Genomic DNA, 18,734 nt, shown 5'->3' on the forward strand with positions numbered 1-18,734 from the left:
ATATCCCTGTGCCTAGCATGGTAAATATTTCTGCAATGAATATAGGAGTAAGTTTTAAAATGAAACAGGAACCTCATTTGCTCTTTGGACCTATCTACCACTTCCCAAGCACAATCATGTCTTACCCAGGCGGGTATTGCTTATCCGGTCATGAATGAAAATGGTTCACGTACTGCTGCACTGCAGCAGATGTCTCATGGGGGCAGAGGAACTTCATGGGCAGTGGTCTTCTGCCTAGGTCTTCCGTCCACTGTCATTGGACCTCCTTGGCGTGTCAAGGACAGTGCAGGGGATCACCTCCCTGAGGGTGGCTGTGCACACAGATCGGGAAGCCAGTCAGCCCCCAGCCTAGAAGGAAGCAGCATAAAGATGCTATGTGCAGAACTCCCTTGTTCTACTCGCCCAGTGTCTGTGAAGAAAAATGATCTGGAGTATTTATGTCTCAAGGCCAACTCTGGAGGGGAATATCTTTCCTCAAAGCTAAAATCTGCCAGTGAGTTTCACAAAGACTGTAGTTTCAGTATTTATCTCTCTGTAGTTTTAGCATAAAAATATTTGCATGAAAAGAACATTTTTGTTTCCTTAAGACTTCATCTGCTCTTGCTACTCATTTGCTCTTGAAAAGGGATATAATCTTTTTGTTTTTGATCTATAATCATTCCCACAGCAACCAATTGTGATGCCACAGACCAAGGATTATAATTTTCGTTAGAGAATAAACAAATGAACTCCACGAAACAAAGCTGCTCTTTTCTTCCAAATATCCTTGAGAACAATGGAAGACCAAATCTAAAAATACTGGCTGTCTCTAAAAAAATTTCCCAAAACATGGATGCCTGCTTCTTTAGAGGTTTTTTTTTCCTTTTCCAGCCTTATATTCAGTTCATCTCATGCAACAGATGTTTACTAAGTTCTTACTATGTGCCAGGTGCTTTGCTTGACTCTGGGGGTGCAAAGATGAATAATACCTAATCCTTGCCCTAGAGTCCTGAGTCTAAAGTTTCCTTCAGAGTTTTAGCAAAATTTAGGCCAAAGCTATAATAGCTGTATTTTTTTTTGTCAGGATTCCAATATAATGCAGCTATGGGTTTTCCTCCAATATAATAACGACTAGGATTTTTCTAGAGATTTGTTTTGTTTTTAAATATTTATTTACTTTTACAGAGAGGGGAAGGGAAGGAGAAAGAGGGAGCGAAACATCAACATGAGAGAGAAACATCGGTTGCCTCTCTCACGCCCCCAACTGGGGACCTGGGGGGACCTGGCCTGCAACCCAGACATGCACCCTGACCCAGAATCAAACTGGTGACTTTTTGGTTTGCAGGGTGACTTGACACCCAGCCCACTAGACCACACCAGTCAGAGGTTTTCCTGTTTGTTATATTCACCTGTGAATAGTGATTTTGGTTGGTTGGTTGGTTGGTTTTCTAATATTCAGTAAATTCAGAGATTTAGAAATCCAGTTAGAATGTTAGCAGCTATGTAAAATCTGTGTTTCAGAGTCTATATTATTTCCTGGACAGAAAAATAAATGCTTCAAACTCTTAGACTTTTGGACCCCTTGTAGAGAAAACTCATGTTTCCCTTCTCCTATTCTGTTACTCATATGTGTGTTGAGGAAAACTGAGGAACAGCATTTGTTCTTTGTTATGTTTCCATGGCAGAATTTCTTGATGTTTCTGTAAACTTTGGGAGCAGTTATCTAGCTTAGTATTTTGTGTTGTAATATCAACCAGACTTCCCCTAACTGGATGAAATATATGCCTACAGGAAGAAATAGGAATTGATAAAGTACAATATAGATCTCATTTTCTTCTTCCCTTATAAATCATCGGCTAGGGTAACGAACATACCTGTATTTTATACCTCTATTGGTAAAAAAAAAAAGGGTCCATTTGTTAGAAAAGTGTTATTTATATTTACTACTTTATTCATATCACTATTTATAAAATTGACTAGTCTCTTTGTGTTTTGTTTGCCATCTTGTTAGAGTATCGAAGTGTGCCCTCAAATTGGAGTAAGTGAGACTTACACTGTGTAATAAAGAACAGAGCTTATAATCTAATGTTTCCCTTCATATAAACAAGAGGTATTTTAAGTGATTTTAAATATATTTATTTTTCTTTTCAGCATAAAATTCTGCTTGTATATAGTGAATGGCTTGATTGATAATACTTTCAATTTGGAAAAAGGTAGTCAATTTTATAGTAACATTACTTATATATAAACATATACAGTTCCCCTAGGAAGGCCGTGTCTATTCATATTTTTCCAAAATTGGATCTGAGAAGAGATATTTGTATTCCTTTAACACACTTTAGGCTTTGCTCAACTTGTATAACTTTAATGAACTATATAGCTTAGCCCATGGGTGTTTCCAGTAGTCTTGATAATCAGTGGAGATTGCTCTAACGTCTGTGAGTTCACAGCTATCATCATTGATGGGGACATATTCTGAAGAATGCATCAGTCTGTTCCCTTCTGGTTCACAATCTTTGGATACACGTGAAGAAGACTCAGCATTCTAAATCAGGAGGTGACAGTGTAATTAAAAAAACTCCCAATTTCAAAACACTTCCACAGAAATTCAAATAAAAATCTGACATTGTTAAAATTATATCAAGATTTTTACTTGTGCCTGTACTGGCTTAGCCCACAGACTACAGATATCTATAGTAGACTGCATTTGTCCAGGAACTCACAATAGTGTTGGAAAGTTAAGAATTAGCAAACGGTACTAGAAATATCTGGGGGAAAACTTCATAAGTGATATGATTGTCTAGCCACTGTACTGTACACCTGAAACAAAGGCAAAATAACATTGAATGTAAACTAATCTAAATTTTTTTAAATAATCTAAGTGTTTTAGACAATTAAAAAAGAATCATCAAATGAAACAATAAGTTATCACAACAAACCCAAACAACATTAAAAGAAAAAATGCTGCAAGGGTAAACATAACTGTTGCCGAGTGGATGGCGCACTGGTTGGTGGGCTGCGTGTGAACGTGTGTGGTGGTGCTCCCCAGGGCTGGGGCAGTGGGGTTTGAGCTGAACCTCGAAAGGAGGTAGGATTTTAAAAAAGCAAAAGGGATAAGAAAGTGGTCTCCAGACAAGTGGTATTCTAATGTGGAAAATCAGAACTGAGAGCCTCTGACATGAACAAAGATAAACGGAGCCAAGCACTGGCTAGAAGTTAGGACCATCCCCTTGCACTGCACCGAGTCAGTGCATGTGTGTGTTGAGTTGGTGTGCACACTGAAGACCATAACACAGCAATTCTGACTTTAAAGAACTTCACGTCAGTACAGAAAACAAGATTATAAAACAATATGAGACAAATGTAGAGTCGGTGCTGTAGGAATTCGCAAACTAATTACCCAGAGAACAGGGTATGTTATTTCAAAGACAATGCCAGCGACTCTTTCAAGTTTTTGTGTTTACATGCCTTTGTGTTTGGATTCCAGTTACTGTCTCTGCTTTTGTCCTCATGCACACGACAGTTTATGAGCTTTCCACTGTGTTTTGTTTCATTTCTACTGCATCCTTTTAGTATAAATACGCTCTTTCAGTGGCAGCCTGCATTTTGAGCATGGAGCTGCTTCTCACAGTAGTTAACAGAATACTTGAGATGAGGATGGTAATGTAGGATGACAACCGCTATCACTCTGTGTGTGTGTTGATTTCAGTAGGCTGGTTGTGAGGTGCGGCAATCCATTTCTTCATCGATGACAGATTGATTAAAGACAAGCTTTCAGGATTGTACTAGAAATCCTATTAAAGTGCCTTCCATTGAATGCCATTAGAACAGCCATTAAAACTGTTTGTGCAGACTTGTTATTCATGAGTTGATGGTCTCTCACTTTTCTCAGTATTTTTTGCCAAACTGCCATACCATTTGTTCCATTGTAGCTGTTCTTTTCCAAGGAACAAATGTCTATCAGCTTTCTCTCTTCGCACGGTCTGTGGTATGTGTGTGAGTGAGAGAGATGGGGAGGGAGGGAAGGAGAGACAGTGGAAGTGAGAGAGATTGAAATCCTGTGTCTTTGTTTCTAATTATATAGGGTAAAGATTGTACTTAAGATGCCACTCTTTGTCAGTTTGGTGAGAATCATGTTCAAATCTAACAATATAGAAAGCTATATAGCAGGTCTTTCATCTTCAAAAAATTTTAAGTGAAAAGTACTGTGAGATGAATTTATCATTAAAGCAAACTGACAGAGACATCTGGTGTTTAATCTTTTTTCTTACTTTCCACAGTTTTCAAATAAAGGATTGAACTTTATGATAGTAAATCTGGAGTTATAACTTACATGTATGCATTAGAGTGCAGTGGTTAAGAGCTCAGACTTCAAACGTCAGAAAACTGGACTCATATTTCAGCTTTACTACTTTATAGACTATTTGGGTGACTTGTGGGAAGTGTCTTAACTCCTCAGCTAAGCCTCAGATTCTTTATTTGTAATATGGAGATAACAGCAACTACCTAATTTTGTAGTAAGAATTACACTGAGGTTAAGCACATAATGATGGTGTACTCACCATTATCATTACCATCAAAATCAAAAGTAATGCAGCCTGATTCTCAGTACCATTCATTCTTCAGGTTAGAGGGAGAAAATCTAGTTTGCGTTTGTCCTTTCAGTGTGTATTTTGGTCATAAATCTGTATTGAGTTTATCTCAATAAATGACCATAGAAGCCAGCTGAAAAACTTGACATGGATTTCACAGAATACCCCCAGGGTGCGGAGTCCTCTAACTGGCGTCCAGCGTAGTGAGACGAAGTGAGATGTGCAGTTGTGAGAGTGTGCTGCCCCTCCCTTCTGCACCCCTCTCCCATTTTGGAAAGTAGTAAAATCTTCACAAATTGAAAAATGCAAGAATACAGATAACAAAGTGTTGAAATAATTATAGTTAAAAAATAAACTGAGGCATTATTTAAAATTGTACGCCTTTCTTTCAACAAAAATCCATTAGAATCTGGCAGCACCAACTGGAAGAGGTTGGGAGCTCCCTGATGACAGGAGCCAGGTGGAAAAGACCGTGGCAGAGAAACTGTGGAAGCAAAGAAAAGACACTGTTTCACTGGCTGTAACTTAAGCCCAGTTGGCTGTTTATGATTGGTTGTCTTTGGATCTTGATTTATACCCTCGGGGTATTTACAGTTACAGGCTTAGATTTTGGTTTTCTTATGAGACAGTATAGCATTATAGACACCTCAGTCTAAGGGTCTCCTTGCTTAATGAACATTATCAATACCCACATCCCAGAGATAAGCGCTGGCAGCATTGATATATAACATTCTTGGAAATATGTATATGTGTACAAGTTTGTATATAGCTACATTTACAATACATTTATATACATGTATAATGTTTCTATATGCATGCAGTGTGTGTATGTGTGTATATATACATTTTAACAATAGTACTGCTTTGTAATTTTGTTTTACTTCACAGAGGACATCTTTATGTCAGTAGATCCATAGCAGTTTCCATAGCTCCAAACTCTACATTATTTATCTAGTCTCCTCTCCTGTTAAGGCTGTTTCCTAATTTTTCCACTGTTATTAAATGAGTTACAATGACTATCCTATACACTTGTCCAGGAGAAAGATGTAGTTTTTCCTTTCAAAGCTTTCAGACAAGAGTTTAGTGCCTGAGAGTATGCCTGAAGTCTAACTCGAGGGAAATGATGAACTTGTGACCAGCTTCCTTTGATGAAGGTGCCTATTGGGATGAACATGAGTTGGGGGGGATGGCAGAGGGACCCCAAGGCAGGCCTCCACACCATGAAAGTACCTGGATGAGGTCATTTTACTGCAGAGCTTCATCCTTGGTTTTGTAAACTTGACAAGTAACTGTGTCCTCACTCCTACTCACTGTGTGATCTTCACGGCCCCGTCAGCGAGCTGTGGTGACCGGGTGCTGCCCTCTTTCTGAGAAGACCAGAGCTCCTGATGGTAGTTTTTTATAAAGAAATGTTAATATATGTTCTAAGAGTGTAGAAGATATTATGTTTTTAAGACGTGTATGATAGTTGAATTGTGTAATACTCAAGCAATAAAAAAGTCTGTGGTTTCATTTCCAGAGCAACTAAAAAAGAAAGCAATCACAGCATAATTATACCTAATTTTTAATAATAATTTAACATAATTTTAATAATAGTTATTAATATAATATATAAAATATATTAGACAAAAAAGAATAAAATTATTTCTGTGGAACAATTAATGTATCAAATCAGCTCTTTAACATTATTCTCCTCTTCACAACTGAACACATAAGCCATATGCACCCCTCCCTCCCTCCATTCTCTACCAAGAAGAAGGAAAACAATTATAACCTGAATGGGCTGAATTGGTGGTGTAGTGGGTGCAGGGGAAATGTGTGTTAAGATCACATGTTCTGCTCTCTTCCTTTTTCTCTCCTCTGTGCAGCTCCACAGAAAACTTGAACAAGGGTGAATCGTGGGGTCAGGCTTGTCACTTTCTCTCATTCTGGCTTTCAGATTCCACTCTTGTATCAGCAGAGTACATAAGCAGAAGCAAGCCTCATTCTGCAAAAATTGGTCTCTTTACTTTTCCCCACCTACATGTCCAGGTGCAGAGTGTGTAAGTGAGTGCAGTATTTAGCAGAACCTGCCACCTGTCCATCTCTCTCCACGTACAGGTACCCACCCACCTGGCTGGGATGGTCATGATACTGTATCAAGAAGCTCACTAATCCAAAGATACAGCTGTGGATGTGAGGAAGTTAAAGTCTGCTCTGACCTTACAATTTACTGCCCAAACTAGACACTTTGAGAGTGAAACGTGGTCCTTTAATAAGTAAACCGGAACAGCAGATGTAAACTGGGATATAAGCCACTCCCCACCCCCCAGGTTAAAACCCAGCCTATAGCAGATTCTTCCTGGGCTTTTGATCCTTCCGTCTGATCTGGGCCCTTACATCCTCCCCACACCTCCCAACAAGGTGGCCTTGAGCCCTTTGAGAAACACAATAGTTAAACCAAAAACTGAAGGAAGAAACACCATTGTATCAAAATTGTTAATTAATTGTACAAACACATACTGCCATTAAGAAAATTTGCTAATATGGTCTATACAGAATTGTCAAACTGGCAAGCAGCCATTAAGTGTTACTTCAGCAGAGAGAGTGAATGTACAAAAGTCGGAAATCATGGTACAAAAGCTGTTTTAGGTGTTCGCTCAGAATAAATTTCAATGGGGCCAAAGTCAAGAATTTTTCTTCTCATGAAATCAGGTTACAGCCAAGTGTGAGCCTGGGAGCCATTCGGTTTATTTAAAATGGTTTTACAACACATATCTCTTGTCTCTTCTAATCTGTGTTTATTTTACAGTCGCATCTTCAAAGGGGAGACTTATTTAACTATTTCTAAGGTTCTGGGGTAAAAGCCATTGTGGCCGTATGTCCTGCCTATAATGCATTTCAGTCACTTATTCAACAAATGCAATTTAAAATCAGCTGTATGCTAAACACTAAGTATACACCATCAGAAAAGTTACAATGCCTGTAATGATATTCTCAGGTGATTCTATTTTTTCCCAAAGGGCTAATGTATAAAATTACCAGTGTACTGACATTTTTGTAATGTATCTTACCTGAAATGGTCTTTAATTTTACATTATAAAACCAATATATGTTTTAAATGCAGCAGATTAATCTTTTAGTTTAGAAAGAAGTTGAACTCTAAAAGTCTAGATTGTGTTAATTTGTTCTAGCCTTTCTAGCTTGTTTGTAGATGAGAAAGAGAATATCTGTGACACTTTAGATTTGAAATGGTCTGTGTCATCTCTGTGTGATTAGGCGCCTGTATTCAGTACAGTGTGCTGTCACCTTGCCTGTAAGGGACAGCATTAACAAGGGGTTCCTGGTACGTGTACTGTGAGATGGAACCTCATGTGTTACAACTAGATCGTTGCACCAAATACATATGGGGATGGGATTGGGGTGGGAGGATTTTTTAAGTGATTGTTTGGGATTTTCTGTATTCTATCACAGACTTGGAGGAGGCATCATATTTTTTCATTTCATTTCAGATGTAGAATCCTTAATTCTCTGAACCAGGAAAAAGATATAAAAAGTTTTGACTGAATATTAACAAATATGTATTTTATACATATTTCAATTTCAAAATGTATTTGTTTTTCCTCTCATATCTAAAAATAAACATGGGAGAAGAAACAAAAATTTAACAAAGAAACTTTTTATTAAATGGCAAGCAAGGCAATGCTGAAAGCCTAAAATATATTTGTCTACAGGATGCAAAATAAAATAACAGAGAAAAAATACAGTGTTTTTAAATTAAGTTAGAGATTTCCATATTTGATAAAGAAGAATTAATGTTATCAGTTAAATCGCAACCTTAATCAAACATTCAAGAACCCAGAGGATGATTTATCTGCCCTGTTTTCCTTACACAGTTGTTATAAAGTGCTGCCGTAACATGGCTCACACAGTCACGAAACCAAGCTACTCATTCATTCATTACTTTTGAATCTCCTTTTGTACACAATTTCTGAATGGTCAATTCTTAGTATCAAATGTAATGGAGACAGTGAGAATTATATGCAGCTACTTGGGGGGTTGCTTTTTTTAATTATTATTATATCTGCCAAAAGTACCTCTGCCAATTGGGAACCTGATGGACATATGGTTACATGTGGAAGGTGAATGTAGAAGGGCAGAAAGGGATTTCCTTTGCCGGCATTAACTGGGCACTTGCCCCAATTTTATGCTTCAATGTCAAAGAAGATACAAGTAGCATCAGGAAGAAAGCAGACATTCCTTGGCCACCAAGATTGTCTTCAGATATTCTTATGCAAGTCAGTGAGTAGAGGCAGAAGAAAGTAAAATATCTATTATTCTTTTAGTGATAACAATGTATCAGGTGTTTTAACCATATTATTTATCTTAATACTTTTGGGCCTATACAAATGAAGAATAAATACATTCATCTTGTCACTTAGGTGCCAAACTAGTGCCCTGCTATTCATGAGAAAGGAAAGATGTCATTGTGAATTATTCAGTGAAATGTTGCAAATCGATTGCATAATAGATATTTTCATTTGTTACCTATACATAATTCTTTTAATAAACATTCCAATTACTTTCTACCAATTCAGCCAACTTCTTCTTTTCAGTCAGAGCATTTTAATAAATTTCTAATAACATTTTTTGCCTAAACTGCCTGGAAAAATTGTAATTCCTTTCACTTTTCCAAATAACATCAGAAATCCTAGCCTATGCATTGCATTTGTAGAGTGATTCTCCGCAAAGCTCTCATGTTTCAGAACATCAACTACAATTCTATCTATCCATTACTTATGTGCTTTAATTTGATGCAGAAGATGAATAGTTGAAACTAAAACATTGGGATTAAAGCAATCACTGCCGTCATTCCTCCAGAACCACTGCCTTTGGAAACGAGCAAGGCCTGTTTTACATTTAGTAGGATATATGAAAATGTTGGAGCACATTAAAAGAGAGGTTACTGAAAAACCTGTGATTTCTAGATCTTCAGATCTTAAAGTTTTATCTTCTGTTTTTTGAACTCTTATTTGAAAGGATCTCGCAAAGATCATCTTTTTCACAGTCACACACATGAAGCAGTGAAATAGTGTCTCTGCATTCTAGAGATCAGGTGTCCTACTGAGTTGAAAAGAATCCAGTGTTTATTGTTGAGTTGTTATTGTTTTTATCATCTCAAATCCATAGTAAGTTAGGATAAGTTAAATGTACTTCTAGGAGTAAGTCTATCCTTAGAAAAATAAGCTAACTCATCCTTAGTGCCAAGATACAATTTAAAAGAGAATGTTTATCAAAGGGTTGTAAGGAGTATTTACTCACCTCTTGTGGTTGGATACCTTATGTATAGTTTCTCCTATTTGGTTCTCTACATATCAATTCTGATAACATAAGTAAATGAATTATTGCTTTAGGTACTTTCCTATAAGTATTACATAATACTTTATAATAAGAATTTCATATCAAACCATTAGACAACATGTAAATTTGATGCAGTTTTTTCACTTGTAAATTATACCATCTTTCTACTATTAAAGGGAGAGAGCGGCCCTGTCCACTTATTAGTTAACATTGAGAATCTTGAAAAGTCTCTATTCTAGTCCTTCATATTCTAACGGTGACCTGCATGAGACATGTTTTTATACAGAAAGATTTGGGAGGTGTTGATGATGCGTTGGATAAAAGGCAGATAAGAGAAAATAAGGGCACAAACCTGACACTGGAATAGCCTTAATCGGAAAAAGAAACACAGAGCAAACAGTCGCACATCACAGACCCGCCAGAGCTACCCAGGGGCACAGAGAAAGCCAGCCCCCTGGGCTCCGACCCAGACTCTGCTCATCCACATACTTTCCACCCCTTCCTCGCATTCCAGTTTTTAAAGCATCATCGGATTCAACTGAACTCATACGCTTCTCTTTGAAGAAAGTACTCATTATGCCAATTGCAGGCTTCTGCTAATTGTGTAAAATATAGCTCTTCCCAACTATGCAAACGTGGCTGTTTTTCAAACAGATACATATTAATTTACCATTTCAAACTGGGAGAGAGAGAGAAAGAGAGAGAGAGAATATGAACAAATGACAATGAAAAAAGTCTCCGTTGCAGAAATACAAACTCAATGGCAGATTTCTGTCCTAAACCTCAGAAAGGACTTTGGAAATTTTGAGGGGAAACCACTCTAAGGGCAAAATGAACCTACTGCTGGGGAACTGTGTTGAAAGAGAGTATTTCTCTGGAGGATAAGGTCATCAAAAGTTCAGTTCCCTGTAAAAAGGATGGTTAGTCTGACCAACAGTTTGGCTAGTCAAGTCGCTGGTCTCTTCCTTCCATATAATTACATTTCTGTTAGTTGTTTTAAAACACACAAAAACAGGATGCCTCTCTTTTGGTGGTTTCTCTTTGATGAGTTCCTAAAGGGAATATTTTGAGGTTTTTCTCTTGGTAGAATGAAAGGAAGTAGAATACAGAGCAGTGGTGTTGTGTGATGCTGTACACATGTGAATTACATACTCAGGGCAGAGAATTTGAGACTCTGTAGAACCATAAAGGGCTTTGCTGTAAAATGATGACTTGAGCTTTATCAAAAAGGTCACTCATATCAGGATTTAATTTTCTTTAATAACTATAAATTGATGTGTAAATTTGTAAACATTCTCTTATTTTGAATGGAGATTTCCCCCACCCCCAGCCTTTCTTGCATTGTTCCAACAGAACAATGGAAAGTTATGTGTGAAACATCAAGGAATCATCTCAAATTTGGCCACAGAGGAAGCATAGCATGGCAAGTAAGCACTTAGGCCTGGGGAACAGAATGCCTGGTCCCCTAACCCAGCTTCTCCACTAGTAGCTTTTGATCATGACAGAGTCATTTAAACTTCTCTGCACCTCAGTTTCCTAATCTATAGAACTGTGATATGAATGGTCACTACCTCTAAGGATTCTGTAAGATAAAAATGAGTAAATGCACTTGAAGCAAAAAAACAAAACAAACCCCCCAAAACAGTAAATGTTACATAAGTATTAGTTATCATAATATTGTAATTATTGGATGTAAATATTTATATTTTAAATATTTTTATCAAGAATGCAATGAAAGATTATATGTGTAATCCTTCAGTTATATGTGTAGCTTTTTCTTTCACTTACCTATTTGATAACAAAGTTCTAGTTGACTTAAAAAAATAGAACTTTCAAACCATCACATTAAAGACTACATAAATACATAGTATTTGACATTAACAAGTGTCTACTTGAGGTTTTCCCTTTCTTCTTTAACTCATGGTGGGGGTGGTTTCTATTTGGTCATTTTTTTCTCTATAAGGCAAAGCTACTAAGCTGAAGATCTGCTGTTAACATTAGAATGATTTGGTCAACAGCTTTAGGAAGAGGGGAGGGTGTGTGTGTCAAGTGCCAAGTGGACAAGGAAGCGGATAGGAAAGCAAGTTACATGCGTTGGCATCTTGGTCAAGTTTTAGATGCTATGTGGTGTTCATCTAGTACCTGCCTTTCTAGGCTCTCGTTGATTAATGAGAAAGGTAAACCTGACAAATAGCATTCTTGTTTATGAATTCTGTGACAATGTAATATATAAATTTCATATAGGTTTTTAAAATATTTATTTATTTTTAGACAGAGGGGAAGAGAGGAAGAGAGGGAGAAAACCATCAATGTTTGGTTGCCTCTCTCCTGCCCCCTACTGGAGACCTGGCCCACAACCCAGGCATGTGCCCTGACAGGGAATTGAACCAGCAACTCTTTGGATTGTAGGTCGGCGCTCAATCCACTGAGCCGCACCAGCCAGGGCTCATATAGTTTGTTTGTTTTTTTAAGCAAAACAATTATTAGCAACTTTTGCTTGAAAAATATCTAGTTTGCTTTACTCCCAACTTGTAAAGTTTCCTCAGTGGAGGGTAACGAAGACCTGGCTGAGATTTCACTCTAGAACTTTGGATTAAGTACTGGGAAGGAGGGAATATCCTCCCAAAAGTTGTTTGGATAAATGGAGCCAGAAGGATGAGCAGAGATACCTGAAAGTCAAGCTTGGACAAACCAAATACTAACAGCAGGAAGATGTTAACCCCATTAGGAACAAGGGGGCTTATTTCCAAAAAAAAAATAAAAAGTTTAATAATATCAGGCTTGCCTCATTTAACTTTATAATAGGAAAGTGCATAGTCATAATGGGCTGGCCAGAAATATAATGTTGAAGTGCAAATCAACTTCTCTATCACTCAAGACCCATGTTGCTCCTTCTCCATGTTGGTCCTTTTGTTCTTCCTTAAGAGGATCTCAGGGAAGGAGAAAAAGAAATAAAGCAACTGTGTCATCACCGGCACTCAGTAAAGCCTAGAGGGTGGGTTTTGAGCAGAATTGTATTCATCCATGATACCTTTGCCTTGTTAACATGCACAGTTGAACTTTGATTTTCCTCAACCAGTTGTTTTTTCCTGAATATAAAAGATCTTATGCTTTTCCTACAAGTAGTTATTTTTTCTTTACTGAGTTTGCTCCTCTCAGCATTCTGACAGGTTCCAAAATAATGACCTGTGCTGTGTATTGTTAAATGTTCAGTCAGATGGATAGATACAGATGGATGAGTATGTGTTGCACAAAGACCAGTCAGCATTATTTAATCAATGTTTGTTTGATCCGTGTAAAACAAGTATAAATGTAAGCTGCATCCCATCTGCTTTATCATCCATGTGAAGCCAACCTCATTTTTAAAACTTGATTTCTTATGTAATCTCCCCAGAATGACACAGGATGATCAGTGGGGAAGAATACCATTCAGGCCAGCGAGATAAAGGATAGTTACATTTAGGTGTATTTCATATGTTGAGCTTCTTCATTTTGCAGTGACCCTTTCAATAGTTAAGTAGCATTATGGCTTAGTAATTACCAGCTATTAATCATCATCTGGGCTTTGAAATCACGCAGCCCTGGGTTTGAGGATAAATGTACGATTCTAGATGTGTGAGCAAATTACCACCAAATAGCATGGTGCCTGCCACAGAGAAGGCCGTAAGATTCATCGAATTAATCTGTATTTACTTCATTTCCTTGTCTGCAAAATGGAGAAAACAACAAACCTACCTCATACCTTTTGTGAAAATTAAACACTCTACTACACGTAAAGCATAATGACCTAGCAGCTATGACTGTAAGTATCCTGTTATTTACAGGTCTTCTTCTCATGGGTCATACTTTAAGTATATTAACATACATGATATACAGCTGATGTTTCCATTACCAGTTTTTAAACTGTTAGCCTAAAATGAAAAAGCCAAAATGAGAGGCAACAAGCATTTATTCGGGATGAAAGAATTAGAATTTTGGTAGCATTGAGGCAGGCAGAAACTAAGAAAGCGTCCCAATTACAGTGGGAAGGCTAGGGCTTTTTATGAGGAAAGGAAAGGAATAATTACCAGAAAAGAAGAAAGAATTCCTGCTGGTATTAACAAGCTGAGCCACTCTAGGCTGTACACAATGGGTTACTAATTCTGTCTTCTCTCAGGGTCCATAATCACTGGTCCTTGTGATCAGTATGTCTGCTTTCCTGCTAACCTTACAAACACTGGTTTGCACAACAGTTGTGGTTGGGACTGGTCCAAAGGTTTAGCACACAGTGTGTACAAGGCAGCTCCTCTGCAGTGGCTGTCCTGGCTCTATTCTAAAATGGCTCCTCTTATGTCAACTTTCACAAACTCTACAATGTTGGCAGGCATCAAATTATGGTAGTGGCTGAGAATACACAGCAAGAGCAGAAATGGACTTGAGTTAACAGAGTCTTTGAGTTGACAGATGCAGTTTCATCAGTCCAATTACATTTACGGCACTTAACACATCTGTGAGTGATCAGAGCCTGAGTGAGACATCCGTCAGAGAGAGCAACATCGCCCACCAATGGACTGGACTTCAGTGAGCTTAGGAGCTTCTTGGGATATTTTAGAAAATAAGGTGTAAGAAGCCTAAGTACTGTATAATTAATGCCCATCAGTGTGATATCAGTGGTAGTGGTAATTCCAGGATCTCGTATTTTATTACTAAGCCATATGATAACGAGTGTTCAAGTACTGAAGTGAGGACACTGTACAATCCAGTTTCCATAATGTGTTCTCTGGCTCCCAGGTTGTATGGAGGAATTACTCCATGATTTCTCTTTATGAACTTTTCTCAATAATATGTATTGGTTCAATTCAGCTAAAAAATGTTGTCAAACCATTTCTTGAGCCATCTTTGTAGATGCAAAGATAACTAAAAATCTATGGGTAAGACTGTTGCTGAGGACTTCAGAATTTAGGCTGTAGGTCATCCAAAGCCAGTGGATGTTCTTAAACAGAGACCTAACCTGCTTGAAGTTGTGCTTAAAAAAAGACTACTTTGGTGTGAAGAATGGGTTGGAATGAGCATTTAGAGGAGAGATTCCATTCGGACATCAGGTACTGAAGGACTGGAGTTAGGGAGTGGCAGTGGAGTGACGTAGTTGGGACTGATTTGAGAAAGGTTTTAAGTCAGGTCTTGGTCACAGAATGGAGCTGTTTTGTGTGCGAGTTCAAGGTTGACCTGAAGGCTTCCACACAGACCTTTGAATTATTCTGCTCCCTTTAGCTCATGGAATACTTGGAGAGTATATTCTGTATAGGAGATGATGAGTTTCCTTGGAAGAACCAACTAGAAAGACCCAATTCTTTAGTCTCTAAGGCATTGGTAATTATTTTGCCGAATACTGTTTAATGATCAACTAGTTTTATATATAAATCAGCATAGGCTAAGAAAGGAAAAGGGGTTTAAATTCTTAGAAAATTAGAGGCTGCAGTCTATACTGCTGAGAATTTCAGTATGTTCTGAGGCTATTCATGACTGTTAGTAGGCTTGACTTTTTATCCTGGTGAGTTTTATTATCATGCTGAACTCTGTTGCTTTAACACAAAATATATACATCTTCAATATTATAACAGCCTTTGGATATGTTTTAATTTCCAGTTCTATATATACACATAAAAGAACGGAAAATACCCAGTATCAAAATTACTGCTAAGAATTCTATTAACATAACATAGTACCTTTACTTTTTAAAAAAACTTCACCTGTACGTAAACCTAATTTATCATTCATTATTTCTGAAAACTTGATTTTGATCATTTAAAACCATGTTTATGTAATTACTGAACTCATATTTCCATATATCATGAAATTACAAGTATTAAAAAGTCAATATCCTATGATAAAAGAAAAGATGATTTGATTTCCATAACATTACAGAAAATTAAAAAGTCTCCCAGAGTTTTATAATCACAGCCTGGGTTCAGTCTTTCCTGATTTTACTTGAACTATAAAAATATACATATTATTTTATATCTGCAATATTTATTTTAGATTATTGGAGAACTTTGGTTGAACTAAGGCATCAAGGAAAGGCATTAAAAACAGGAACAAATAAGTTTAAAATAAAGAATAAAATTAAGCAAACTTTGTAAACATGATAACATATGAGGATAAATAGAAAACATAATAGAAATAGAAAAGCAATTAGATCCTATCTGCACTGGGTCATAAATTAATACTCTAAGATGATTATTACATTTCTCTGACTTCCCTTCTTGACTGTATTTCATTACTTTGAACTGTACAGATTTCCTTGACCAGTGTCCTGGTCTTGGTGGATACGGCAAAACAAATAGTTGTAAACTGCCACCACGATGTAAGCCTGCAAGGGAAGAACAGGAAAACCTATGCCCAGTGAAGCCAGTGAAAAGCCAGTCAATGTAAGAATCAAGGTTAGGTTCAGATAGGGAAGAATAGGGGAGGGTAAAGGTAAAATAATGTTCACAGAACTAGATGGAATATTGAACTGAGGTAACATGTAAACTCCAGCAGCAGAGAAGCAAATGGAAAAGTAAAATAATAATAATAGTAATAGTAATAGTAATAGTAATAATGTTTTTCTTTTCTGCATTAACAGAACATCTTTATTGATTTTCTTGTTCATTTGAATCAGTGTTGGTGATTATCCCTGCTTTTTACTGTGATTAATCATTTCATGTTTTTCCGGTTACATTAGTGTTTGATCCTTCACAGCTAGGATCTTCTTGATGAAGTACGGCTTCAGAGTTTTCTTTTTAAATCATGTTTGTTACTTGTGATAAATGCCTATAATCCACTGTTATTCAGTATTGATTTTGAACATGTGCTGTTTTTCTTTCAAGTCTATTGACCCTGGCCAGCAGTTCACATGGGAACATTCGAATCTGGAAGTAAACAAACCAAAGAACAGATATGCCAATGTGATCGCATACGACCATTCCAGGGTTCTCCTGTCAGCAATAGAAGGTAAGGAAATACTGACATTATTTATGCCTGGGTTTTCATGGGTTTAACTATGTGCATGAAAATATAGTTTGAGCTAGGCATGAGCCATATATGAAAATAGTTATTTAAGATTTAGCAATTGTTTCTTCTCACTTTTTATTTCCCATAAAAATAAACACAGGCACACAGTAGCCTACCCTACCCCCCACCAACCATCATATAACATTAAAACATCCCTTATTACCTTTTGCCTCTACCCCTTGATGAAAGACTTGATAAACTGCACTGTACAGTAGCAGTCCCCAACCCTTTTCCTTTCTGATACCAGGGACAGGTTTCCTGGGAGCCTGGAGAGGGACGGTGGGGCTGGGCGGACTGGAAGCAGAGCTCATGTGAGCTTCACTTGGGCCAGGTTCCTAACAGGCAGGTCTGTGCTGGGGGTTGGGTACTCCTGCTGTAAGGGGAACAGTTTGAGTTTGCCCGCTTACTGATGGTTACTGATGGTTATGAATAAAAAAGTGATTTCTAGAAGATGCCCACTAACTGTTACTTTAAAATGATCAAGGGAGTTGTTTGTGAGTCTGGATAGCCACCAGGGACAGTCTAAAGGTTAGGGGTTGGTGATGTGGGGATTGATACAAATTAAGTACATTGGAAAATCCGCTCCATCTAATTTGTGGACCTCTTAGCTATCTCTCTCACAGTTAAACTAAGGAGAACATTCTAGAGGGAACGATTCCTCCTAACAGATGAACAGTACTTCTCAAATATACCTAGCTTCTCTTAAGGATTCATGAGGAGAGCATTTCCCATTCATCCCTTTCCCCAGTACAAGGTCCCTCTCACATGGTATATGAAAAACAATTAGGAGCTCATGTTCAATACCCGGCATTCTGGCTGTGGTAGCACATTGGATTGCTGTCCTCAGAAATCGGTTTACAATGTCACCTAAATCCATCCCTCTGTCACAGCAGCTAACCTGGTCCGCCAGCTGCCACACACCACACACATGCTCATCAGCACTCAGAAGAGTGTTGTACCCTTTTCAGACTGGAAAGTTTACTGCTTACCCTCCTTCAGATTTTTGTAAACATTAAATAATACCAGTTTTAGGCGCAGTCCTTTTGAGAACCTTACAGTTTCCATCTGTAATTATTCAAGTATCTTTCCATTTTCCCTGCTTCCGATGACAATTCAGACGAAGTCCTACCTGCCAGAGTTAATTTGGGGGTGAGGCTCTGTTTAAAAGCTTTCCCAGTAAGCACCAAAGGCAATCATTGCATTATTTCCAGTTTTGGGGGAACAAGAACTATCATTCAGCATGTGAGCAAGGGCTCACCTGCAGCCCCTGTCCTCAGAATGGGGTTATATGGAACAGATATATTTCATAAAATTCTCACAATTTTATTTCTGATGTTGGAAAAGTATTATAATACCCTTCTGAGGCAACAGATGATACTGGGTGTTCAAGAGGTTTTTTTTTTTTCTTTTTTCATTTTTTTTATTGTTCTTCAATTACAGTTGTCTCCATTTTCTGGCCATCACTTTCCCATGCCCTACCCACCCCCACCTCCCACCCTCAATCCTACCCTCCTTTGGCTTTGACCAATCGATGAAGTGTATCAAAGTTTCACCAATACTAGTTCAAGCAGGATAGTGTTAAACAGGTAACTGCTTCTTTCAACTTCTGTTTAGAAACTGTAATTGGGTTAATTAGCATAGAGAGCTTACATTTTATCTCTATAATTCTCATTTTAAAATGTAAAAATTAGTTTTTTGTCTCAGTCTTCTTAAATCATTGCCATAGTAAATGAGAAACTAATCCGGGTCACAAATAGAGAAATCTGTCTTTCATCATCGAAGCAAGATAAA

At 37.6% G+C, this 18,734-nt stretch overlaps 1 protein-coding gene across 43 annotated transcripts in view; it reads left to right on the forward strand.

Moving 5' to 3' along the window:
• PTPRD (protein tyrosine phosphatase receptor type D) overlaps nucleotides 1–18,734 on the forward strand; it is a 1,502,332-nt gene that overhangs the window by 1,401,341 nt on the left and 82,257 nt on the right. For all 43 annotated transcript variants that reach the window (XM_036021603.1, XM_036021605.1, XM_036021607.1 and 40 more), the window contains one exon: nucleotides 16,760–16,883. In XM_036021603.1, coding sequence (XP_035877496.1) covers nucleotides 16,760–16,883 — 124 coding nt within the window. The remainder of the gene's footprint in view (nucleotides 1–16,759; nucleotides 16,884–18,734) is intronic.

This window comes from Phyllostomus discolor, chromosome 3 (assembly GCF_004126475.2).
Source record: "Phyllostomus discolor isolate MPI-MPIP mPhyDis1 chromosome 3, mPhyDis1.pri.v3, whole genome shotgun sequence".
Lineage (NCBI taxonomy): Eukaryota > Metazoa > Chordata > Mammalia > Chiroptera > Phyllostomidae > Phyllostomus > Phyllostomus discolor.